The 27230-nt window shown below is 38.6% G+C and overlaps 1 protein-coding gene across 8 annotated transcripts in view; it reads right to left on the bottom strand.

Moving 5' to 3' along the window:
• NTRK2 (neurotrophic receptor tyrosine kinase 2) overlaps positions 1-27230 on the bottom strand; it is a 205584-nt gene that overhangs the window by 119245 nt on the left and 59109 nt on the right. For 4 of the 8 annotated variants that reach the window (XM_015849249.2, XM_032441164.1, XM_015849251.2 and 1 more), the window contains exons 11-12: positions 26329-26428; positions 4081-4152 (exon numbers count right to left, since the gene is read on the bottom strand). In XM_015849249.2, coding sequence (XP_015704735.1) covers positions 4081-4152; positions 26329-26428 — 172 coding nt within the window. The remainder of the gene's footprint in view (positions 1-4080; positions 4153-26328; positions 26429-27230) is intronic. The other 4 variants (XM_032441165.1, XM_032441166.1, XM_015849247.2 and 1 more) reach the window with 1 other exon arrangement.

The following is a 27230-nucleotide window of genomic DNA, read 5'->3' as shown; positions in this document are numbered from 1 at the left end:
GATTGCTGCTCGAGACTCTGCTCCGTGGGACCTCGCTGCCCGAGACTCTGCTTCTTGAGACCTCGCTACTCTGACCATCTTCTCTGCGTTTCATTGATCTGCGGCCTGCTACTCCGCTGCTGCTCTCCCCTACGCTTATTTTGCCCCGGACCAACGTTAACAACGTGCTACGGGACGCTGCTGCATCCAGGAGGTGACTATTCCCTGCTTTAACGTAATTCTTGCTTTTTTTCTATCTTGCCTTTTTCTATTGCCTACTTTCCCTTCCCCATGTGGGAATCAAATGTTGTTTCTGCATTTAGAATAAGATAAGAATATTTTATTTCAAGGTCTCATTATATAAGTGAAGCAGTTTGTAGTTATTAGGTAGAAGTTATTAGGTACAAAGACTGCAGCTCCTGTCTGTCCAGCTGTCTGAAATAGAACTACTGATTTTTGGTGCTGGACAAAGAAGACCTGAATAATAAACGATCCAAAGAGGAGAAGTTGAAATAATTAACAATATGCCTGTATAAACTAGCAACAATGTATGTTTTAGTGTTTTGTTGTATGCATTGTAAAAATACCTAAGGATGTGCCTGAAGAGATATCGGGAAGGACTGGAATCACCCCCGCCCCGGGCTCTTTGTTTAACGACGATTTCTGGGACAGAATGAAAGAAGCTTTGGAGGAAATCAACATATCAATGCGATAAGAGTACCGAGACATCTTGGAAACAGAAACAGCAGGATGGCGACTGGCAAGATAGCAAGTGAACTAACAAATTTCAGAATGTAATTAACAAATGCAAACCTCGGGTAAAATTGTAACCTGCAATACCCAACCAAAGGGGAGAGGGGAGGGGGAAACATATGGGAGAAAAGGTATAAAAACTGTAACATCATGTCCAAAGGCGCGCTTCTGCCATCAGGGTGCCCGCCATTGCAATCACGAATAAAAACTGCTTTTATCAGATATACCGTCCTGACCAAAAATTATTGAGGATATTTCCAACACCCATCCCCCTAATTTTGATATTTCGTCGCTCTCCCTTCCCCATCCCCTCAGTTGTCTATCATTTCTAATAAACTGGTCGGATCAACATTTGAATGCTCTTCTTCTTAATCTCACGCCGGGCATAACATATCAAAAGAACCTTTGCCTCACTCCTAAATTGGAGCGAGACAGTATGAACGTAACATACAGAAATGCTGCCACAGATGCTCTTTTGACAAGTGTCAGTTTACAGACACTAAAAGGAAGATCAGAGCACATGAAGGACACTGAATAATTATGTCTCACCCCTTTGAAAAACAGAATCACTTTCAACTCAGAAACCTTTCTGCTTAACTCTATCTGAATACTGAAGCCAATTCTACCACTGTTTTAGTTTGCATAATTCCAAGAATCAACATTAGCACTGCTACAGTTTTTTTGTGCATCTTTTCCTCCTTCATTTTGTGTAGACTGTAAGACCACAGGGTGAGAGATCACTGCAACACTTTGATACAACTTTGATTCAAGTATTCCTCTCCTGTTAAAAAATATTAAGATACAGGTCCCCAAATACACTCACAAATCCTAACGTCGCAGGCTAAAGAACAGACAAGCTTACAATCACTTTTTACTGAACCTTATGCACACCATGATCCTCCAAGTGTCACTTGTGACTTGCAGGTAGAGAAATAAGGCACACAGAATGGTTCCTCATGAAAATCATGGTCTGGATTTGTAGCTAAGGAAGGCCATCCCAGTGTTTGGCACACATTTCTCAGATAGGCTGAAGAATGTAAACTAAGGTCTTGCCCCTCTCCTAAGGCTACAGGAACATTTATGTCTGCCCAGATGCTTCACTAAGTTGGAATCACACTGAAGACACTGCCTGTGCCTGCCTGTGAATGCACCTGTGATTCCATGCATACACAGAAGACGGAGAAAAACTGCTCAACTCAGAACTACATAAAACAGTCTGAATCTCCTGAAGCACAGCACTTTGAGCCAGAAACAATGTGCACTTAAAATTTATCCTTGCTTTGCTTTCTTCTGTTCTCCATTTTATGCGAGCACAAAATGGACCTCCCCTTCAGAGGAGCACTCTTCACAGGATGCAGCAAGGAACAGAGGGGGAGAATGGCAATCTGGGTTGGTCTCAAGGGAAAAGGTACATCCCCTCTCTTTATATTTAAGAATACCACCTTCTGTGTCACCTTTTTGACAAAACTGAATATGTACTACATTTAATAGGCTAATTGTATATCTCCATCTGAAGACTCAGCCAATTTGTACAGGGAAAAGTAAACAGTTTTACTAAATGATACAGTATAATTATAAACTGAATTAACATGAAGTAAATTAGACATGAGTATATAATGGATACTATTTACTGGCTTATTGCCTTAACTGCTAGGAGAGGCTATTAACAAGTAAGTGAATAAGACTGTTTTCTTTTTTGAAGCTCTGTTCCTGCAACAGGTACTGGTTTTCCTATCCACATCTAACACACAGTATGCTATATGCATTTTAGATCCTTTCTAGATCCTATTTGTCTGCTTCTGCAGATGTACAACAAACCTAACTTTCCAGGCTGTGGGAACGGCGATAGAGTTAGTCTTTCCTTTCTTGTACATCTGGATCAATATCCTGTCCTGCTATCCAACCAAATAAACACACTCCCAAAGGCATTTCCATCATAAATTTTGAAGGGAACAGGATAGCATAAATTAGAATTCAGTTGACTCCACCCAGACTGGTGCTGAGGACTTGAAAAACAAAGAGGCTCAGGATACATCTCTGTCAGTAAAAAAGGAAAGGCCAAAGCCCACACTTTGGAACATGTACATCTTACTTTTTAGGCATAATTATTTCATGTATATTTTATTACAGCACCTTTTTGACCTAAGATAAATAACACTCTCCCACACAATGTTCCAGTATGGTTCCTAGGACAGCACTGGTCAAGAATTATTCACAGTACAGAGCGTGGATGAGGACATCTTTTTTGAGGGATGAGGGAGAAAAGATTTTCAAATATATGGTCATGACCTACAACTTTCCCTCAGGACCAAAGAAAATAAGCTACACCCTTTTGCTATGATGCCCACAAATGCTGATATGCTTTGCCCCAGAAGTGGTGAAATGATACAGTACATGCAAACCACACACTGTATCTTCTCCCCAGCGAGACTACTTTACAGATAATACAGAATTGAATTATTTCTGATTATCTGATGTACAATGGAGAGGAGAGGGTGAGTCAGTTAATGTGAAATGCATGCTAGTATTGTAACTGGTTAAGTAATTTTCAAAATAATTGTAACAATTTTGTTAATGTAGGACACAAAAGCCTGATACTTGTCCTGTTCTAATTATTTAGGCTTAATGCCATGAATCAATACTGATGGAATAGAAAGTAAGTTTTTTTTACATTCTCTCTGAAAAATACATTAACAGGTACTTGAGAGTTCTTGTAATTTTGTTCTTGTCTGGACTGGGAAAGAAGATGATAATTGTAAATATTAGCAAACTCAAAAACAAACAAACAAAAAACCCTACTCATCTAAAGACACAAGTCTAAACATGATTACTTGGGACTTTTTCACAGATGTAGTGCTGGGTCTGCTTACACTAAATAAATGCTCACCAAGTCCTACTTCACAATATACTTCTAATGAATGAAACAAGACAGCAAGTTATACTCTCATACTCTTATTCAGTCCATTTAGTCCAAGTCTCCATTTATTAAATATTTCCATGAAATAAAATCTTTCTCAAGGCTTGTTCAAACTCCTTAAAGAAAAAGGAGTTTAAAGTTCTATTAAAGAAATAGAACTTCCCAAATTAATACATGAACCAAAGATATAACAGTATTATTCATAATTTTGTCTTATTAACAATTTTACACCAAAATTGTATGAACTGAATATGTACATACAGGATACATGTACCCTGGAAAAAAAAATAAAATCCTCTAAACAACCACAGTATTTTATAATTACATGTGTTCTAAGAATAAATAATTCTGTAAATTCAGCAGGTATATGTAGAAACAATATAGTCTTCATTCTTTATAGGTTAGGAGTCTGAATAGCTTTATCATCTCACCTTCATTGTTGCAGTCTTTCAATGAAAGCCATATTTGATCTACCAGACCAACTCCTTTTACTTCACCATGAACTGGAATGGAATGCATTACCATTAATGCAATTTTCAGGGCTCAGTTTGCAACTGCCAGTTGTACTCTTTTTTATATTTACATTTCTTCACCAATTGTATTATCTTCTGTCCTGATCTACAGGAGAGAAAGCCCACTGTGATACTTCCAGACTCTTCTCAGTTTGCACTTTCCAGCTAATGTTCTATACCACAAGGAAGAGCTGTCACGTTAATTTACATATTTCTTTTTTTACTTGATTCTAGTAAACACAGCTTGTACGTATGTTTCAGAGCTATAGAAAATCGCATGGCTTTAAAATATTCACAGAACTGGATGCAGTACTGCAGGTGAGGTCTCACAAGAGCAGAGTAGAGGAAAGGAATCACCTCCCACCTGCACCTAATGCTCATCCTTCACACTTGATGTCTTGAAAGTTCCTTATGAAGTCAAAGACCAATCCTTAGTCATACCTCAAGGAGCACATTTTTGTTTATAGTTTTCTGCTGGGGTGTTTGCTTCTGTTGAGGATCATATATAGACCAAAATCTGGTTCATTAATAGCCAAATCAGTAACTCACTACATTAGTGAATGCTTAGAAGGCCTACTAGGAAAGCAGCTTGTTCAGGACCTGGCACTACTCTTCACTCCCAGTACTGAAATTAGCCTCTAACCAACTTACATTGCCTGAAGTTTCTCCCAGCTGCCATCTGTTGTGCCAAAGGCCTAGTGTTCTTTTGCTGTTCCTGTAATGCAGGAGGCAATGTAATGTTCTCCTCCTCTTCTAATCTGTGGTAGCTCAGCAAGAGTGATCACAGTGTATACAAAGAAACACTCTAAAATTAAAAAGCTTTGTCCCAGGTTTTTAGATACTGGTTCTAAGTACTCTCTGAAACATGAAACTATGACTTTCATATGCAAGGCAACGAATCTGTGACCAGTATGTTATGAATTCAAGGTAGGGACAAATGTATAAAAACAGAAAACAAATAAAAGCAATCACCAACCATACATCAATTTTAACAATCTGCACCAGTTACACTGCTTGAAAATTTGTGTAGTTATAGATTTGTATAAGTATGTATACACAAATACATTCCAGCACACTTTACAGGTCACCAAACAGTTTTCTCCTTGGAAATTACATTAATTTTAAAGTACTGGCCCTCCACGTGCACACACACACACAAGCAATAGAAGTAAATTTTCTATTACCAGCATGTTATGAACAGCATAAAGTCAATAGAGTATATATAACACTGATTTTGAACCATGCTAAATACTACACCAGTAGAGAGGGTAAAGTGAACTGCAGATATTCTTTGACTAGTTAAGGATTACAACCCACAGCAAATCTGGATTTATTGTGTTCAGCAAGCATGATTGATTGTGTTCTTAGTGTTCTACAATACATCTGACCTCCAAGAGCCTGATTCTGAAAATATTATGATAACTCCCTCTCAGGAGAATAAAGAGATAATGTCATAAATTTTATTTGCTGTCTTTCAGATGACATGTGTGCCCCGGTGGCACAAGTGGTAGGAATGCCGCGTTGCAACACCGGAAGCCCTGGGTTCGAATCCCCCCTGTGGCGCAAGTGGTAGAAGTGCCGCTCTGCTACACAGCGGCTCGAATCCCAGGAGGTTGGACTCGATGATCTCTAAGGTCCCTTCCAACCCGCACGAGACTATGATACTATGATACTATGACATAAAAATTACACTGGACTAACTTTTTTGGTCTAGTATATTAGACTGCTAGTAGTATGTTCAGCTCATTCTCATCAAGTGAACGTATCTCAAATATCACTTTGAAAATACACAATTTATATTTTTAGAAGTAGATAAATAATATTTAGCAATTTGATATACATGTATTTTAGCAGCCTATTCAGAAAGCAAATGGCTTGGCTGAGAGAATACTCCAGTGAGATTCCAAACAAAAGCATAATTAAGATATTCTTCTGTATCTGTGGGTGACTGCTTATGATATTTCCTAAAACAGGAAAGCTGTTTCACCATGATAAAACTTACGATCCTCATCAGAGGATCTGGGACTCTGGGACTTTTCTTCTATGCTGAACCAATTTCCTTTCCAAAGATGGAAAAAACAACAAAATAATATTTTTAAAAACTTTTTTTAAAACCTACTTCTTTTTTTTTTTTTTTTTTTTTTTTGGTGCTGTTCCAGAGAACAAATTTCCAATTTCCAAATACACTGTGATGGATCACAACATGTACAATTTAAAAATATCCTTCACATAAAGAGAAACTATTTTCTCAAACTGAACTCAACTTTACAAATCTCGCAGAATCAAATATCTGAAATTGAATACCATTCCTTCACAGCTGAACATACTTTCCTGGCTATAACACAACCGTAGAATTACTGGGGACAGGAAGGGAGGGAAAAAGCTCCTTTCATGACTGCCAAACAGTGTGACCTGAAGCTATTCATCACCACAGCTCCCTTGCACTTGGATTAGAGTTGAACCCTCTAATGTAATAATACAGCTTTATGTCTGAGCCTGAAGATGCCAAGAGTTATTGATGACAACCTTGATTAAAACAGTAATTAAATCCTCCAGAACACACATGTGGTTGGGAAAGGGTTATAAGAAGGACAGAGACCGAGCAGCAGTTGTGACCTTGAAAGGAAAGTATTGATTGGATTTTGCCTTGTGAAAGGAAGGAGGGAAAACTGAAACCAATCATCCTGAATCATTAATGAACTCCCAATACATGCTCCTAATTCCAATTTTTTACATGTCCAAGTGGATCTTTCTTCAAGGTTCCTCAAAAACAGCACTTACAAACTATTCATTAAAAGAAATTTCACATTCACTCTAGACAACATGATCTACATTTAGGCAACAAAACAAAAGATGTCCCTTTTTCTAAATTTTGGGCTATGTACGATATATAATGTGTTATATATATCTTTATATGCACACACATAGTTCTGTGTTTATATAAGTTATGTTTATTACAGTAAGCAAGCAAAAAATGCAGTTGATTGTTCATACCACCACTTGGTCTTTCTTGGTACCCACTGATGCAGAACAGGAATTTTCAGTCTCTGGATCTTTCCTAGGGTTGAAAGGTAATTGCGCACGCTTTTTATGATGAGTAAACATTTAGCTCTAAAAGGAAAATGTTTTGGTGGTTTTTTTTTCCTGCACAGAAAGGAATGATGAAATACATTTAAATGAGAAGTAGTAATTTATATGGCAGAAATAGACCAAGAAACTACCTCTTTGTGTTGTTTAAGTACTACGGGGGTAAAATGGGAAGAAGAAAGCTAACAAATAGATAAGATGTTGGAAGGTGTATGATAATTTTCTCTAAATATATCTTACATTTCACTACGTCCTCATTCTGACTGAATTTTTCCTCCTCAATGATATTTTTCATTTTTCTTGTAAAGTTTCCATTCCTACAAGTTACTTCAAACAGCTTTCAATTGGATATCTAGTTATTGTGCTACTTACTACAACACAGAGAAAGCTTCATCTTTTCATCTTGGCTCACTTAACACTCCTACTGCAAATAACTATCTACATATTAATTATTAGTTATTCTTCAGATAAATAATAACTTCTGTAATTAAGCTTACAGAACTGCTCTTCTGATTTCAAAAAGCTTTTATTTAAAAAAAAAAAAATCAACCATTCTAAGAAACTGGATAAACATCAAGCCAAGATTTTTCTAAAAACATGATCAGCCCAAGAGAACATGAAGAAAAACATCAAACAGCCAAATGACCACCAATGACATACCCTTGGAAATACCCTGGTCAGCAGAGATAGGTACACTAACAAGGTGCAAGGATGAAAAGACTTCTTCTATTTGTCATCCACTGCATGAAGAAACAAATACAACAACTTCTTTTCCCACTGCTACATGGCAATGCAAAAGTCCACAGGTTGTATCTGCACAGAGGAGTGCTCAGTGCTGTCAAAGACAGTAAGCTCATGGATGTAAGAAATGGGTTATTTTTAAAGAGTCTTCTGGTTTCCATTTCAGCAGCCTATTTAATTACCAGCATTTTCACTTTCTAGAGATTAAAAATCTTCCTTAAAAGATTCCTTAAGAATCACTGCTTTAGAAACTGATACTTCCACTACCCTCTTTTTTTGAAGGACAAAACATTAGCACTGCCAAAGTTTGAGAATAACTACTAGCAGTATTAAAGTTAATTTTGGTAACTTGTATACAAATAGATCAGCAAAATCCATTGCAGTAATACTGATATTAGTATTGTAAAATAAAATGGTAACAATTATTTTACTAAAAATATATAGGCCAATAAAAATTCTGAATTGCAGAATTACAGTCAAAAGGAGATTATACCTTTTTCCCTGTATTCTGAAACACAACAGTCGTGCTCACCAGGGAAATTTACATTTTTTGTATGCCATTGAAAATACTTCCAAAAAAGAGTTAAAGGATTATCAGTAAAGAACAAGCAGGTCTGGGAATAAAAAGGACATTTACTTAAGTAAGAGTGAAAGAGATGCGCTGTGGATTACAGTGACAAGCTACAGATGAAAGAAAGTTTGAAAACCTACATTATAACAAAACCAGAAACCAATAGACTTACTTAAAAATTGCAGTGCGACCACATGGTAAATTGAGAAAGAACTTTGCAGTTGGTAGACCGAGGGCAAAATTCTCCTCTTTCATTCATGCTGTAAGTGCCCTACCTGTAAAGTAATTCACAGTGCTTATCCTGCACCAATCTAGAGCTCCTGTTTCCACGAGTGTTGTTTCCATGCTGAAAAAGCAATAGGATGTAGAAACCAGGCTAGTACAAACAGGTTTGCTCTTGCTACTGGCCAAGCTCTGCAGCAGTTGTCACAACAATAGAGTCTGTTGCTCAGCTTTAAGAAGGCTAATCAGGTATTCCTATGCATACAAATATTTGCACAGTGTGGATGGGAGAGGCCTTATTTTTCTGCTTCAGTCCTAGTTTTAGTTGCACACACACTGAACATCACCATATTCCTTGAAATACCCCAAGGAAGCCTGTCCACTGCCCACTTACTGCATTCTTTGAAGTGTTCACATCCAATCTTGAGACCACGTGATCAGGACAGGTCAGATTAAGAAAACCTCTGCAAACAGAGGTGTCCTGGCTAGTGGTCAGACTGCCAACATGTTCTTTATAGAGCTTTTCAGAACAAACTTTCATATCTTAACTTGCAACAGCTGTGGCACAAGAAAATTATTCCTTGGCCCTGCCAGTTCAATTTTCAGTATTCCTCTTGAACTGAGGTTTAATCTTTTTATTTGCTTTGTTTACTTTAAAATGTGTACAGGAACTCATGGCTATATGGATGCACCATGAAGCACAACAAAAGACAGCTGACTGTGAGACTTTTAGAAGAAGGACATCGTATTCCAACAGAATATGTGTGCCTCCAGTGGTGCAGTGGTTAAGGACGCCACTTTGCAACACCAGAGACCCGGGTTCGAATCCCCCCTGTGGCGCAAGTGGTAGAAGTGCCTCTCTGCTACACAGGAGGATCAAATCCTGGGGGTTGGACTCGATGATCTCTAAGGTCCCTTCCAACCCGCACGAGTGATACTGTGAGAAACACAGTTCTTTTCCTACTATTTCAAAATAGTATCATGGGTACCTTCTGGTACCACATTTCACACTAACAAAGAAACTCTACTCACACAATTCCATTGATCACAAGATCTTGAATTCAGGTTGACAACGGATTGTGAAAAGATCCAGCTTCCCGGGATTTTACTCTGCTGCTCCTAGTACCAGCTGACCAGTTACTATGACTAGTTTGACAACCTCTGCAAGACATCTCTGAGGGATGTACTCCCAGTACTCACCCGATCTAGAACAAATTTAGATTGTGCTGGGATTCATTATCTGCTCTTTTTCTGACTGACAGTTCATCAGAGTAGATACTTTCCAAAGGTCTGCACCATCCCCTTTCAACTGTCTTGCTATTTCATTGGTGAGGATTATCATTCACTTCCTTTCCTCATTCACATGCCTGCCATTTTTTTACCACCTTTTCAAAGCCAGGCTGGGGCCACCCAAACCCTTCCAGACAGACAGAACTCACAGTAACCATCTGTCATCCCTCCAGCTGATGGAATTTAGTCCCAATTGTGACATCACAATTAAATGTTGCATCTTCAGTCCTAGCAACTACTCCACAATTTCTTGCTCCTGTCTTAATTCTTTCTCCAGTTTCTTTCTCCTCAGAATATATTCAATCTTACTAGTATGAAAATGAAGAAGGTGTGATTTTTCACTTCTTTAGTATGCCTTCCATTAGCTATATCACAGTCTTCTACTTTTTTTCTCCTATCACAGTTTAGGAAACTTCCTGCTTTCTCACTTCTAGTCTTCTCACTTGCCCCACAGATTTCCCACTCCTAGTTTCCTTTAACCTAGTTTTCAAATCCTTCCTTACATTTCTCTATCATTTCTCAATTTGTCTAACTTTTTCCCATAATCAAGACAGACTTTTTCCCTTTAAAAAAAAAAAAAAAAGAAAAAACAAATGTCATCTGTCACTCAAACTATTACTTCTGTTTCTCATTGATCTCACTGAAGAGGGTTCACCTGGCATTATTGTTGGCCTACTAGCCCTTTGGCGATGATCATCCTGGTCTGGAGGCATTACTTTACTCCATGTAGTCCTGACTTTTGACAGCACTTCCTACTTGCCCTGCACAACATCATTCACTTTCTGTGCTAGGAGTTTTGCATGAATTGTGGTTTAGACCTGTTTTTCCAATCCAAACTATTCCACTTCTCTACAAAATGATTACCGAATTCCTTACAGTAAAGAAAATGAAATTATTTTCACAATCCAGTGGTCAAGGTGATGTTAGTACAAGGAATCTACAATGACATTTAGTTCTGCCAAAGACAGACTAAGATCTACACAGAAAACTACAAAACATTATTTTGTAGAAAAGAAAAAACAAATATGTTTAATTTGGCTGCAGGAATCATGCAAATCCATGCAAAATTAATTCCAGCTCACTTTGCTTGTCTTTCCATCTTTAACATTTTAAACATGTTTTTCATGATTAGCAGCCTTTTTTTAATTAAATGAAAAAACAGAAATGTGTCAGATGTACAACTGTATTTGAAGATGTGAATCATAGCCAGTGAAGCCATGAAGTATTTCAAAAATGGATGGATTTGTATGTGGATTTTTTAAAAAATATTTATTTATTTATTTATTTATTTTTGTATAAGTGATTATACTATGAATATACTGCACACACAAAAATATTGAAACTAAAAAGTTCTGTTAAGGAAAGCAGAAAACTTTCAGCCACACTTGGGAAGGTAATTATCTGCAGACTGATGGCAGGTTACATACCAAACCAAAAATGTCTGACATATATAATCATGAATATGAACAAGGACATGAGCATGATTGCTCATGAACACCTCTGTCTGAACGAAAAGCATTTGGTCTATTGCCCGTGTTCGTAACTACCACTAAACACATTAAGTTTTCTCACTGGCATCAGCAAAGTATCTTTTGCTATACTTATAAATGTATTTATTATTCCGTAGTGCTGACAGGTTTATATATACTGCATCTTAGGGTACCCTCTAAAATTTCAGTTCCACTTCTCCATAAACATTTTCTAGACAAGGCTCACGTAGGAGAGTTGTCCTGATCTACATCCTGCCCCACACAGGTTCAGGAGAGACCTTATTAGCTGATGCTCCTTGCTGATATCTACTTTGTGAGTTTTGCTGCAGAAGCAATGTTCCAGCAATACACTGATATTTCATCCCTGATTTAAGAAGCTATTTAAGAATCACTCTAACGTGATTCTCATCTCTCATCCAGAGTGCAGTGTGTTACAATGCCAAGTTGATTGAGGAGCTAAAGTCCAAGATTAAGTTTCACCTATTCTCTGTGAGGGTTTAGTTTCCCATGTTACTATAAAGATACTTCCCTAGATGCTCAGAGAAGCAGACACAACCAACCACAAGAACTCTGCCTACCACACTTCTCTCCCTAAAGAGATTCTCACCCCATCAACAAAAATGAGACCAATTCCCATCTCCACTTCCTAACTGGTGGACTAGTACAAAGGGGTCATTGTGTAAAAAAAGTCAAGCTCACTGACCTTTTTTTAAAAACGAAGGATGCCATCAGCATACCAACATCTTTAGATCTCAAGCATGCATTCTGTGTAGCCCATTTCCACTTCCCCCTCGCTATTGAACAAGGACAGGACTTCAGTTTTAAACATTAGCAAGACAGATCTTTGACTAGGTAGCATAATAAACAATGGATTCTGAACTCTGCACTGTAACTGAGGTTTTTCTGGGGTTTTTTTGTTTTGTTTTGTTTTTTTTCCCCTGAAAAGAAGACAAACCAGTGATCAAGTTTTTAAACTGAAATTCTGAACTGGTTTAAAATAAAATATTCTCATAACATTGCTCACTGTCCTGAATATTTCCCCGGGACTGTAACAGAGGAGAAAGGTTAACAGTTCTAAGCTGCAATTGAATGAAGTGGAAAACCACAGGATATCTAACTAGCTGACTTTGAAGTATCTAATGAAGGTTAGGACACCTGGGAACCTTCCAGCCTCTGCATGTCCTACAGGAATACACAGACCTGAGGTCAGGAGCTGTTTAAAGACATCAGAGGGAGAAGCAGAAGACACAGACTATCTCAGGTCTCTCAGTGGACAGATGCTCTCAGGACAGCATGGTATAACAGCCTAAAAGCATGATGTTCTGCATTTTCTCTTTTCACTAGCTATGATGCTCCTCTTGTGCATGTCACATATACTGTGGCATGCATCATGTGTATAGGCTGCTTTTCAAAGGACTACAAGGAAAAACATTTCTTCTGGTTCCTCTGCACTCATGCTAAATTATCTGGTGAATTACAGATATTTTACACTAAATCAGGTCTAAACAACCCCAAACCACAACTTTGCTAAAATAAAACCAGGCACACTTATTTTATACTCTTCTTCATAAGAGCAATAAAACACTTAAGGAACAGAGAGAAAGAATATAATTCTGTCCTTGCCCACCTGTCTGTGAGTGATAAGCACAAGAATGCCAGAACAGCCATGTCAACCCATCCAAATAGCTCTTTCCCTGCCTCTGACAGGAACCAGAAGTGTCTGCCTAAGGGATCACAGAAGCACAAAGCAAGTGCACAGTCACATTTATCCATAGTAACTTTGCAGCCCAAAGCCTTCATGTGCCAGAGGCAATGTCTTTGTGCTTAAAAGCTGTATCACTCAGACTCAGACCCTCTGTGCCATTTGCCTGGGATTTACCATATCACTGGCAGGTTGTATGAATACTTCTGATGGCAGGAGTTTGCCTGGAGCATGCAGGCAGACTCCAGTGCAAGAGCAGCTGCAAAGCACAACATTCAGACATCAAAAGGAGTTACTCTACCTGCCTAGCCAGTAAGCCAGCACTCAGAAGCACAGAGGGAAAAATAGCAGTGCAGAATATCTACTCATCTGCAAGATGAGTGAGGGCTCTGAAAGCTCACAGGAATACCCTAAGAGAATGACACTGATCAGAAATCTCTACTGGTATACCCGCAAACACAGAAGCTGGCTGCCTGTTTCAGTTTGACTCTTGAATAGCTACAGTGTGGGAGACATTCAACAAAAGAACAACTACATCAGAGCCAGCTGAGGACAAGCTGCTTTAAGTCATGGGAAAAGGACAGATAACAGAGCAGAGAATGCAGGGGGTACATTACAGAGTTCCTTTCCAAATCAATTTAAGGAAGCTAAGAAATTCTGGTTCAGGTATCAAATCTGAAACAAGTATTTCTGTGAGGTGCATTCTTGCTGCTGCCTACTAATGAAAATCATAGCAGTGCAATTCTTGAAAATGCACAAACATGCAGAGACTAGGCCACAGACTGTTCTTGGAAGACTTTGGGCATCATTGGTTTCATCTGTGGCCACCAACTCATTTTTCTGGATGCTCCCAGGTAAAATGAAAGGCTTTTGGAACTCACTGATTTTAAAAGAGAATTTCTGTGCTTTCACTGCTTACCATTTCTTCTGCCCAGAACCCAAGTTAAAACTTCAGCTTGAAAATGTCATGTGGTCTCCATGATGGGGCTGGAGACAACTTTAATGGCATCAGCGTTCCTCACCAGACTGATGATAGAGAAACTCCTCCAGTGGCAAAAGCTTCCCTGCACAAAAGATGCTGAGACCCATCTTTCCTGTTACTCAGTGAGGGTGATGTGTTTAAAACACAAAATGAATCTGAGGGAAAAATCCCGGTTCTAACTTTTCAGGCACAGCTAACATTCAGAGAAGAAAAGAAAAAGAGAGGCTGGCAGAAGCAAAAGGACCACAGTCAGACTAGCTGGCCAAACTGCCAGGAGTAAGTGAAATACTCTACAACTTGTCAGAAGCATCAGAAGAACTCTGTAAAAATAATATTTCTTAGATGTTTGCGCTATTCCACTCAAAATTCAGCTAAGTGTATACAGGGTGTTCAGTTATACTAGGAAGCTAAGTAACTGTGGCATTCACCTTTAAAACTAAGAATGAAACACATCTAGAATCTGGAACTAGTAATAGTTCTTGAACTGCTACTTTTGTCCATTTCACTTTATGATAAAAGACACCATTCCCAGCAATCCTTCCCACCCCGCCCCCCTCCACACATACACATGTACCCACTTCTTTAGGAAGCTTCTAAAATCAAATAAAACAAAATGGTAAGATTCCCATCTCCTCCTTATCAACCTTTTTAAAAATGAAAAATAAAAAATAAAAAATCTCTGAGAAGTAAAGCTGATCTTGTTAGATCTCATTTCTCATTTCCACTCAGGTACTGTCAGTTCTTCCCAGTTTCTGACACTAGCAAATTGAACAGTCTTCAAAAGGACAGTGCAGGGCAAAGGACAAATAGAAGAACAAATGCCTAGTGTTAGAGGCACTGAGAGAGTGATAGGTTATATAATAGTCACATTCCAGTAGTGTGCAACACTGGGAAGGAGGCACCTTAGTCCCTGGTGACCTGCAAAAGCAGTCCCCACCTCCAGTCTCCACTCTCCAGCTTTATTATTGTCATGATTTTGCAATTTTGTAATTTTGCTATCAGTATTCCACATCATAACATCATGTAAAGTATGGATACTTCTATTGAATGTGCAGTCCACAGAAGAAGACTACATATCCCAGAGAACAACAGGGGTAATAATAAGTCACAGGACCAGGAAGCTATATAATCTCGTTCCCAGGCTGGAGTGCCCTCCTTCTTCTCTCGAACTTCTCGGAGAGTGGGAAGTGTTCCAGCCGTGTCGCCTAGAGTTCACAGTAGGCCTCTCGGTTTTCGGGGACTCTCTCTCTCTCTGTTTGTTCGATTTGTTAGCCTCAATTATATTATATTGTGTTTACTTGTATTTCGTTATCATATTTAGTAAAATAAGTTTTTCCTCCTTAGATTGCCACTGTTTTTATCCCATTGCCCTTTTCCCCCTCCTTTCCGGGCCCCGGGGGGGGAGGGGGGGGGGGCATGGGGTGGCTTCCCCTGTCACGGGCATAGGTAAATCTAAGTAACCCGTGACAATAACAAATAAAAAACCTTTAACAGCTATAGATACCTGTGACATTCATGATCAAGATCCACAAGAAGAAACTGTACTGCCAGCCCACAGTGGATATCATACATAGAAAGGATGAGTGGTTGTAGTGAATGAATCCCTGTTAAAAGGCAATGAAGTCCCCTCTGCCAACTTGACAGGGAGTTTCAAGGGATATGCTGCCTCTCACATACCAAGATCTAGGACATTGCCAAGACTTTGCCAGAGTTTGTCTGGAGGACAGTCTACTGTTCATTGTATTCACTGTTGATTTTTCTTGCAGGCAAGAATGACACTGCATGCCCAAACATGGGAAAAATCAAGGAAGACCATAAAGTCCTGGGAGTCCAAAAGAATAACAAGAATAACTTATATGTATAAAATATAAAAGAATATAAACAAATATAAAAGAATAATTTATCCTGGAAGTTATCTCCAAGCAAGTAAAAGAAAAGATTATTGGGGTTAGTCAACACAAATTTGCCAATGAGAAATCATGCTTAACCAATCAGGCAGCCTTCTACAGTGCCCCAAGTGGCTGGATAGATGAGCAATGGATGAAATGAACATTGATTCCAACAAGGATTTTGGTGCTGTCTCCCATAACATCCTTGTAGGTAAGCTTAGGAAGTGTGGAATATATGAGCAGATAGTGAGGTGGACTGACAACTGCCTTACTGGCAGAGCTCAGAGGACTGTGATCAGCAGCACAGAGCCTAGTTGGAGGCCTGCAGACATCAGTGTTCCCAGCTGCAGTCTTTTTCAACATCTTCATCAGTGAGTTGGATGAAGGTATAGAGCACACCCTTTGCTGATGATGCAAAGCTGGGAGGAGTGGCTGATACACAAGAAGGCCATTCAGTGAGACCTGGAAAGACTGGAGGAGTGGGCACAGAGGAACCTTATGACGTTCAACAAGAGCAAGTGCAGAGGAGAATAACCATATGCACCAATACAGGTTAGGTGTTGACTTGCTGGAAAGAAACTCTGCTAAGAAGGACCTGAGTGTCCTGGTGGACAACAGGTTGGCCAGGAGCCAGGAGTGTCCCCTTGTGGTCAAGAAAGCCAGTGATATCCTGAGGTGCATTAAAAGTGTGGCCAACAAGGCAAGGTAGGTAATCCCCCTCCTCTGCCCTGCCACAGTGGGGTCACATCTGGAGTACTACATCAAGTTCTGGGATCCCCAGTTCAATAAAGTCAGGAAACTGCTGGTGAGAGTCCAGTGGAGGACCACAAAGAAGATGAGGGGGATGTTCAGCCTGGAGAAGACTAAAGGGGGATCATACCAGTGTTTATAAATATATAAAGGGTGGGTGTCAAGTGGATAGGGCTAGATAGTTGGGGGTGCTCAGTGACAGGCCAAGAGGTAATGGACATAAACTGGAATGCAGGACATTCCTCATGAACATGACAAAAAACTTTTTTACTGTGAGGTGACAGAGCACTGGAACAGGCATCCCAGAGAGGCTGTGGAGAATCCTCAAAGTACTCTACACTTGCCTGGATGTTTTCTTGTGCAACCTACTGCAGGGAACCTGCTTTAGCAGGGGGTCGGACTAGCTGATCTCCAGAAGTCCCCTTCCAGCCTCTACAATTCCACAATTCTATGAGACACTTCTGTTTAAAGAGGCAATTCTGACTTGTATTTACACCTTTTGCAACAGCCTAGAAGTCTATGTAAAAACAGGGAATTACTTTTCTACTTGTTTTTTTTCACTCATTTATGGAGAGAAAAGGCATTATGTATTTTTCTGATCCTTAAAGTGGAACATAATCCATGCTGCTGTCTGAGTATAGCCACAGTCTTAGAAATAAATAAAAGTAAAAGGTTAAAACAGCGCCCATGTGAAACAGGGAGACATACTTACGTCACACAAGCGAGGAAGCACAGGAGAGGTACCATATCTTCTGTAAGAGAACTGCGAACAGCTATGAGTCATTTGGAGAATGTGTGTTCAACTACCCATAAAGAAAACATCTTGGGGAATTCACAGGTTGCAGTGCTGAGGCTGTGTCAAGAACGAAAACACAAACCTGCTCCTAGCCTGAAGATATTCTTGGAAATGATAAACGTATATGGGTTTATGTTGGTGGGTGGGCACTTCTGTGTGAAAAAGAAATACAAAAAGGACCCATTCATTCAAATAAAACAATCTTATTTGAACTTTTGCCCAGAACTGAAACAAAAATAAAGTTTTCTTTTTGCTAGATAATCAAGTAGCTTGGCTACCTTTTGTCTATATTTTTCTCTTTATGCTTCTCAATTTCTTCCTAAGCAGCAACAGCATTGCTACAACATTTTTACAGCATTTCTTGATCATTCTGAGAAAAGAAGTGTTATGAATCTTGCAAAAAAGGAAAAACCTGTTTTTAATGCTTTTTCCAAATACTCATGCTCTAAGAGTACAGTGCTATGAGAATATACAAACCAAAGGCACTATCAGGTGCATTAAGGAAGAAAATTCATAAAAAGTTACTCTTGTGTGTTCTTGCAAGATCAGACAAGAAAGAACAAGTAGTTAGCCCAGTTTGGGGAAAGTCCAAATAATTATAAAAAAACTTGAAAAATAGTATGCATACTCTGAGTAGTTTTTGCTTGTGTGGCTCTTCTAGACACACATTTACCTGGAAGAGTACTGTTTTTTTTTTTGTAATTTCATCCATGCTACTTTAAAGGACACAGCTCCACTGCAGGAAGCAGAACAATAGCAGCAGCAGAGACCTAGAGCACAGTGTGCTGTGCAAAACAGTCTCTGAGCTCATGGTGAATCTTTCCCTGTGGTGTGAAACTCAATACCAAAAGCTTTTACAGGACTGAAACAAAAAAGGCACTCCAACTGCACTCAGCATCTGCTAACAGAATTCATAAGCAGCTAGTGTCAACAGGAATTAAAAAATACAACATTATGAACCAGGTAATTAGAACATTATCTACTATTCAGGACAAGCTCAGGGATTCCAAACTTCAAAGGGGAAAAAAAAAAAAAAAAGAGTTCTAACTTAAGAGTCTGAAACAAAAATTGATGCAATTTGACCATAGCAGGAATCCAACCTTTGAAAGCTGAGGAATGCAAACATGCGGAAACTCACATAAAATCTCCCGGGTTTTGTAAAAAAAGTGTAGCAAAGTCCTAAGCAACATATACTTGTAATTCCCAGTGGTGTTACTCAGCTGATATTCACATACCTGAACCACATAATTCTCATGAAAAAGATGCCACTTTACTGTAAGTAGTATACATTCTACTTTAAACATAAGGAAAAGAATATATTTTGTACTGTAAGGGTAATTCAATACTGGTGCAGCTTGATCAGAGACACTGTGGAGTCTCCATACTTGAAGATTTCCAATCCTGGCTGTACACAGCCCAGAGAACCCTGCTGTAGCTCACTCTGCTTTGAGCATGGAGGTGTTGGACCAGGCTCTACTCAGAGTGACTGCCAGTGCCAGCTGTGCTGAGCGTCAATATGAGGCAGTCCAGACTGCCGGAGCAACAGAAGAACTGCTAACTGTACTTCTGCCAGTAGCCCCTTCCAAATTAACTAGTTTGCTAGCTGGAGATAGAGATACAAAGGATATAATTTCTATGTAAATAGAAGGAGTGCCTTCTATTCATCTACTATTCACATTCCCACCTCTGTTTTTTTTACTGTTGTTTTTTAGCAACTTATTTCCTAGCATCATCTAGTCTCAGTATTTGTCAAATGGTAATCTCCATGATATTGTAGTAAATAGTACTTAAAGTGTTGGAAAACCAGGGCCACTTCAAATAAAAAATAAATAAAATAAAATAAAATTAAATTAAATTTTTTAAAAAAAGCTGGCTCTGCTATTCTTTGTCCTTTCTTTTTCTTCCTCTTCCTTCACTATATCCAAATACTTCCTTCAAACTATTTTTGTAGTTGCTCTCACTCTAGTTACAATTATTATTACCCACATTCTCACCTACTCCCCACTGCAATCATCTTCATATTCTTTTCCTACATGTAGCCTCCTTTCTTTCTAAAATTCTTCTAGGGCTAGATCACTATTCGCTCTCACAAACAGTGCATTCTCAAAACAGCATGATCTGTGTATGGACAAAAGTCCATATAAAAGCATGTAAGTGTTCAAGCATAGCACTTAAGAAACTGAAAGAGGAACTCTAGGTTCTGTAAAGGAAGGAGTTTTGATGCAGCATGGATGTAGGCTGAATGTAGGCCAGCTCTCTGCAATTTAACACTTTTAGGTATAACTCTTCTCTTTTGCTACTACCTTGATCAAGACTTGTTTTAGGAGCTGTGATATTGCTGTAAGCCTCAATCAGTATCAAGGTAGAGCCCTGGAAACTGTGATTATTCTCTTTCCATCTGTTTTCTAACCTGTTCGCTTCACTCATACTACATCCATGTACAGTTCTTCACCCCACCTCCTATTTATCTGCTTCTGCTTGAGAGAGAGAAGGGGGAATATAACAAGCACTTGTTTACTCCTTCTTTACATATACTTTCATTACAAACAGACAGACCTCTGATTATTTTAGTGTTAACAATATTCATCTGCGTAGCAAATTCATGAAGAGCTGTCGACAAGCAGATAACTCATTTTGTACAACAATTAATACAACTAGCTTTGAATACTGCAGTGAAATGAAATCATAGTTAAACGGTCCATTTACTAATAAAAATTCCCCTTGACTTTGTAAGTCTTTATTTATTTATTTATTTGGCATGTCACCCACTGGCTTGCTGCTGCTTCAGAACTGGAGCTATGTTTCTCTTTTATATCCTGCATGTTAAGATGAGATTTGGGGATACTAATAGCAGACAGAAATGGAAATTTGAGATCCGGAGACCAAATTTTATATTAATAAACAGTGGAAAGCTAGAAATGCCCAACAGTATGTTCTGATAAGGTAACATGGCCCCAAAGAAATGTTTTAAGAGGCTCCTCTTTTCTTTACCAGAATAGAGGAAAGCGGTGGCTTAAATGTTTTAAGATCTTTGTAAAATCCTTTATCTAGAATGACTTTCATGGATCAGTTCATAAGAACTCTCAGTCTTTGAAGTCCTCACAGTAATTTGTGTCTTGTAAGGTAATTTGCTTTTTGTAAGGTACTTATAAGCGTCACCAAATCCGTCTTCCAAACGTCTATGTGATACATAAATACTATTGTCTCCATTGCGTAATGGAGACAGACGATTTGTGTGATTTGCCCACGACTACATGGATTGGAATGCCAATGTCAAAAAACAAAAAGTAGCTTCTTATGTTATCTTCAGATTGTTGTAACAGGCGTTAGCGAAGGGCACAGGTTGTGACGCAGCAGGACTCCCTCCCCTCTGTCCCCTGCGAACAGGGTAACATCAGATAAGCGATATCATCATTGACTTTACTGGTCTACATACTAATTTCTGTGTATTTGAACACATTCATTTTTTCTACATCTTATCATACTACACTCGCTCATGAGATAATCTCTCCTTTATATTCTGTTTGTTGACTATATAATTAAATGTTCTGAAGACATTAAAAGACTGACAACCGCTGAAACAGCTTTTGGGTGGGTATTACACAATACAGAATTACTTCTGTAGATACATATTGAAAGTCAAAAAGTTCAGTATTTCAGTGACTTGATGAAGGTCAAGCACTAAGTATGTTCCCAAACTACAAACTGATCTTACATTTTGAGCATATCTCCTCCAAGTTATCTCTCAAAGATAACTTTGTTATTACAGTCATATAAACAACTTGATCATGTCTGCCATACTGCAGGTCTCTGCTGAAGATACAAAGCTTTTATTTTGCATTTGGTTTAGAATTAAAAGGCATAAAGGGGCTTCTGTTCTGCTTGTATTCTTCTCTCAGTCCTTAAGCAACCAACTGCTTAAGTAACACATGCAGAAATTCATTAATTAAATATCTCTTCCTTTTCCCATACCTGTACTTAAGCCACCTGCTGGGACTGATGCATTCTATGATGGGACTGTTTGCATTCTAGTCTGAATTAGATATGGTTTGTTTTGAAATCTCTTGCAGTCATCAACTTTGACATAGAAACATGGAGTGAAATTTAAAAAGAAGAAGAAAAAAGAAAAAAGAAAAGCAGAGAAAATAATGATCACTTTTTGTATGCCTAATGACATATAAGAGAGAAAAATAGGAGAGAAAAGTTGCATCCAAAAGCATATGCAAAAGCCTCAAAAAAATATCTCATTAAGAATGAACAAAAAACTATTCCACTCTAACCTGGACAGTGTTATACCTAAAGTCACATAAATATAATTACTTGGGTAAATAAGGATTCAAGACTTGAAAGTATTATTGAGACAGTCTGTCAGAAGTTGTTATCACAGTGCACAAAAACAATGTTATTCAGTAAGGAGGTTACATACTGTTATTCTAAGTTTCTTACCTAAACTGAAATACTATAAGACAGTTGAGAAATGTGCTCCATCTGAAGATGAGTTTCAGTCTGCCTTCTCCTACACTGTCTTTGTACCAGTGCTCAAAATATAGTGAAATTTTACAAGGCAAAGCCTTACAAAATACAGTAAATGATACAAAGAAGAAGAAAAAGAAATCCATCATTATGAATGAGATTGTCTTGGAATTGGAATAACATTTTTAAGAAAGAAATTTTCAAGGAATTCTGTGGGCTAGAACAAAAGACACAGAAATCACGCTAGAGATAAAACTAAAAGTAGAGTAAAATTCAGTTTTGACCTTGTTTGGAAAAAATCTGTGTTTATTCCCAACACTGTTTAGTCAGCTTGGCGAAATAGTGTGGCATTCCATCTGATACTCCAAGCTATCCACAAAGAAGTCATAGTAAACAGCTAGCAAGGTATTGAAGGAATGGTACTATTTCAGGGTTCTTTGTCCCTAAAGGAATATTGCTTTATTCTTTAAATCAACCCACTTGATATCTGGTCAAAGACAGCCAAATTTCTGTACCCTGAGCTGTACAGCCTGTAAAGATCACAAAAATGGCAAATCATTCACAGACAGCAATCCCGTTTAGGACACAGTAGGCAGTTCAGAGAGAGATCAAGGAAGAAGAAACATCATTCAAAGTGTGACCTTCAAGCCACAGACATAAGAAGACAGCTAGCACAGGCTAAGTAAGTGTGATGGGAATTTCAGACTCTGTTCCCTTCCTTTGCACTACTGCATAAGGCTCAAAACATGGACAAAAGCTTCATACAAACATTCAAAAAACCTCTAGCCCCAGTGGGATTAAGTACACACGTTTCCCTCTACTTCTGTCAGATTCTATTTGTTACTTTCTTATGAGAGAAGGGGCAGCTTTAGTGAGGGTTGAATTCTTCCTCCTTTCTAGCTTTGGTAAAAAGTACAGAAACTCAGTCTATTACAACAATAAAGCAGTTTCAGTAATGTTACGGTCCACAACCATCCACTTCCAGTGCATCTTGCAAGTAGAAGAAGAGCTATGTATACTGTGCTCTTGCAGGAACAGAGACACCCTGTGCTAAAATTTACTATGGTTCATATCAGTAAAAACATTTTCATCCTTTTAATTATGCTGTTTCAAACTTTATCAACTGATCTACTTTACATCAGTTTCCTCTGTGCTTACATCCATGCTGTATTAACATTTGCAAAACATAAAGTTGGTTGCTTTGCAACTAGCTGTTTATTTACAACCATTTCTTCAACAGGAGATGTAGAATAGAACAGGACCAGAATTATTCTTCCACTGATTCTATCAGGGAGATCACAAACCTTCTCCTGCCCTTTTCACTTGTTTTTTTCAATTTTTCAGTTTCTTATGTGGTTAGATGGAGTCAGACATACACAAAAAATATAGAGACACCCTGGCAGACTTCAGCAAATTCCCATTGTAAGAACTTTTACAACCTCCAGCAGCCAAGGTTTTTCATAAGAGTAACCCACAAATCCTAATGAATACATTTAAGAAATTAACTGAAGCATTCAAAATTTATGCTGCAACATCTTGCAAATCCTAGAAGCCTCATCTCTGAACTGGAGCAACCAAAAAGAGCTTTTCATACAAAGCTGTTTTCAACAGACTCTATACCAAAAAGTGCTTAAAATGTACACAAGCAGAGGGAAAAAAAATAGATATCTAGGTTTCACCAGTTACCCTGATGTATTTTTCAGTGCTATCTGGAAGTCTAGCCCACCATTCACAGAACAGTATATTTTTTCATACCAATCATATTTTAAATCTGCTCTTGCATGACCAGCCCTAAACTAATACAGTCCCTAAAATCAATCATCAGAACCTGCTGTTTCCCCAGGCTCTAGAAGATGAGCGAAAAGAAGCAACACAAGTATTAGAAAAACTGCCTCATATGGTGCAACCCAACTCCAGCTAGAATCCAGAAGAAACACATACAACAGATGAACATAGTCCAAGCTGTCCTCTCATCTTAGATATACAACATGAAGAGAAAAGCCAAAGAGAGGTTATTTTTACACAGCTCTTCCATTCATCTTGGTTTACCAGCACAGCCAATGGAGTGGAATCCTCCAGAGACTTGGGGCTCCTTATCACATAAACTAGATTATTTCTGCTCAGCTACACTAACAGGAAGAAGGCAAAGGGAGGCATGTTGGCTCTATGGCACTCTGTAGCTGCTCAGCACAGACCTTCTGCATTGTAGTTCAGACAATAACCACTCTAAGTTGGAAATAATTCTTTTGTCAATGAATTTGAAGGTATATGACTCAAGGAGTTCACAGATCTAATCTTTTTTTTTTTTCCCCCTCAAAACTTGACATTATACTGATCAATACTTGATGCAAAAATATTCTCTTCACCTTTGCATTATTTTACTCATGCTCAGATACCTCAAAATATATTTATCCAGCAGCCTTTTCAAAGCAGGCAATATTATTACTCTGGTCTGACATATCAATATCTGATGTTATGATCTCAGGCCATTAAGTATTGCCTTAATATACTCAATAATATTGATTATATTGATTAAGAGAGTGTATGTGGTATGCAGTGTCATGGATGGAGCCATACTTGGAAGTTCAGGTGTGAATGCAAACTCTGGAGGAATTTGAGATTCACATCACAGACGATTGAAGGTCATTCTTTTCTAATGAAACATTTAACAGCTATTTGTAGCTCACAGTGACATTTCACAATTGCCGCACATACTATGACTGATTAGTTTCTGAAGGAATACAAGTGAACTGTGAACTTGTATCACTGCTCTTGGTAACCACCATTGGTTATGTTTAGAGAATAAAATAAACTCTATGCATGAGGTTGCTGTGTCTTTGTAATTTCATATGGCCATGCAGAAAATGTACCCTTCCTAAAATATGAAATACCTAATCAAATTGCAAAAATGGATCCACCAAAGTCAAACTTACTGATTACGTAAGATGGTTATTTTTGTGCAAAAAGGTCTACTTGAAGATACCAAAACATAACTGCCATATTAAGCACTCCCAAAAAGGTAATCAAAAAGACAAAATGATACATTCTATACATTCTCCCTCAGGGTAAAGTTTTCTTCCTAATTTCTGCAATGTGTTGAAATACGTGTGCAAATTTTGGAAAATGTAATAAACACTTGGCTTTAAAGAGATAATATTAGACACTGCCAGTCACTGCTCTCATTCAACTTCCACTAACTTGCCTTCTATTTGCAATTCAGAAAGCTCTGTACACAGATAAAATTTACACTTCAAATTTGTTCAGTTGTTGGAAGTTTTTTATAGTATCTGTCCAAGATCATGAGCTGCAGGCTTAATGTTGTTTTACAAGATCATTTACAACTACTACTCTCTTTTAATGTTACCCAAAGACCACAACAAAAGGAGGTGAAGGAAAAGGTTACCATCCCTGGACCATCTAAAATTCTGCTCTGCTCAAATCTCATGTGCTCCAGGAACTCTTTTCTAAGCAGAATATAGAAACACCAAATATACAGTAGGTATCTCTGAAAAGAGTACTGAGAAGGATAAGCCAGAGTCACCAAAGTTTGTACCCATGTGCAAACATTACACATCCCTCCATCAAGCTGTAAAATTAAAAAAATGAGTGAGTGGAAGAGCTGAGATGTCTCCCTCGCAGAGGGACATGACCACTTGCTATCCTCTCCAGCTGCCACTTGCCAAGATATACACAGAAGTTCACAAAAATGTATCCGTCAGACAGTCCTGTAAAACAGGAGGCACTGCAAATGTACCTTCTACTTTTGCCATTGTTTTTCTTTGCATCTATTACCTTAATGCAACATTTGCCGCATGCTTTTATGTACAGCATAGATTCTCATCAAATACTTGTAATCTAAGTCATATCAAAATAAATTTAATTTCCTATATTCTTCCTTCGTACAATATTTTACTCCAGGAAGTGTTGCACAGGGCTATTCAGTAGAATGGAAAGAAATCTTATTTGTCATTAAAAAAGAGTAGAACAGCTTGATCTAAAATCCTGTATTTCCACCTGCATTTGTTTCTGCATATACTTACCCAATGAATGAATGAAACACAAGTTGTGATGGCCATTCATTTGGTTATTTCAACTGTTCTTGGTGCAGAAAGCTAATGTGTAACCTTATCAATCCCCAGCTATTACGGAAGACATAAAAAGCAACACTGCTTACCTTTCATCCCAAACTTAGAGTGTCTTCCAAACTTCAGAATAATGAGCATTATTACTAAGCCAGTGCATACCAGTGCTGCAATTCCCACCACAACATACACCTGTAAAAAGAGGACACAAACAGATCTATTTGTGTTGCTTTCATGAACTATCTTCAAAGTCATTCATCCTTATTAACCTGGCTGCATAGAGAGATTCATTTCAAGCAGGAGACATTTGCACTCAGATAAAAGAGGACAGAAAACTGCTACTTGTTGAGCTTTCTTCCACCCTAAGGAGACTTGAGATTCAGTGAACCTCTGAGAAACACTTTTTCAACATCCTACATGTTCACAATGGGGAAGGGACACAAAGTGACATGTTATGGGAAAGCAAGTAAGCAAAACATGTCAGAAAACAGCTGCATCCAGTTCTGAAGCCCCAACATAAAAAGGACAAGAAGCTGCTGGAGGAGGAGGAAGAACAAAAATGGTCAGAGGGCTGGAGCACCTCCCCTACGAGGACAGGCTGAGAGACATGCAGCTGTTCAGCCTGGAAAACAGAAAGCTCCAAGGAGACCTTATAGTGGCCTTCCAGTGCCTGAGGGAGGCCTACAAAAGAGCTGGGGAGGGACTTTTTATAGAAGCAGGTATTGGCAGGATTAAGAGAAATGGTTTTAAACTGGAGAAGAGTAGAGTTAGACTAGATATTAAGAAGAAATTAGTTACTGTGAGGGTGGTGAGACACTGGAACAGGTTGCCCACTGAGGCTGTGGATGCTCCCTCCCCTCAAAACCATTCAAGGCCAGGCTGTTTGGGGCCTTGAGCAACATGGTCTAGACAGAGGTGTCCCTGCCTATACAAATGGGGTTGGAACTAGGCAGTCATAAAGGTTGCTTCAAACCCAAACCATTCTACGATTCTA

The sequence above is a fragment of the Coturnix japonica genome, chromosome Z, assembly GCF_001577835.2.
Source record: "Coturnix japonica isolate 7356 chromosome Z, Coturnix japonica 2.1, whole genome shotgun sequence".
Classification (NCBI taxonomy): Eukaryota; Metazoa; Chordata; class Aves; order Galliformes; family Phasianidae; genus Coturnix; species Coturnix japonica.
The sequence above is the reverse complement of the archived record's forward strand: the minus strand, read 5'-3'. Positions and strand labels throughout refer to the sequence as shown.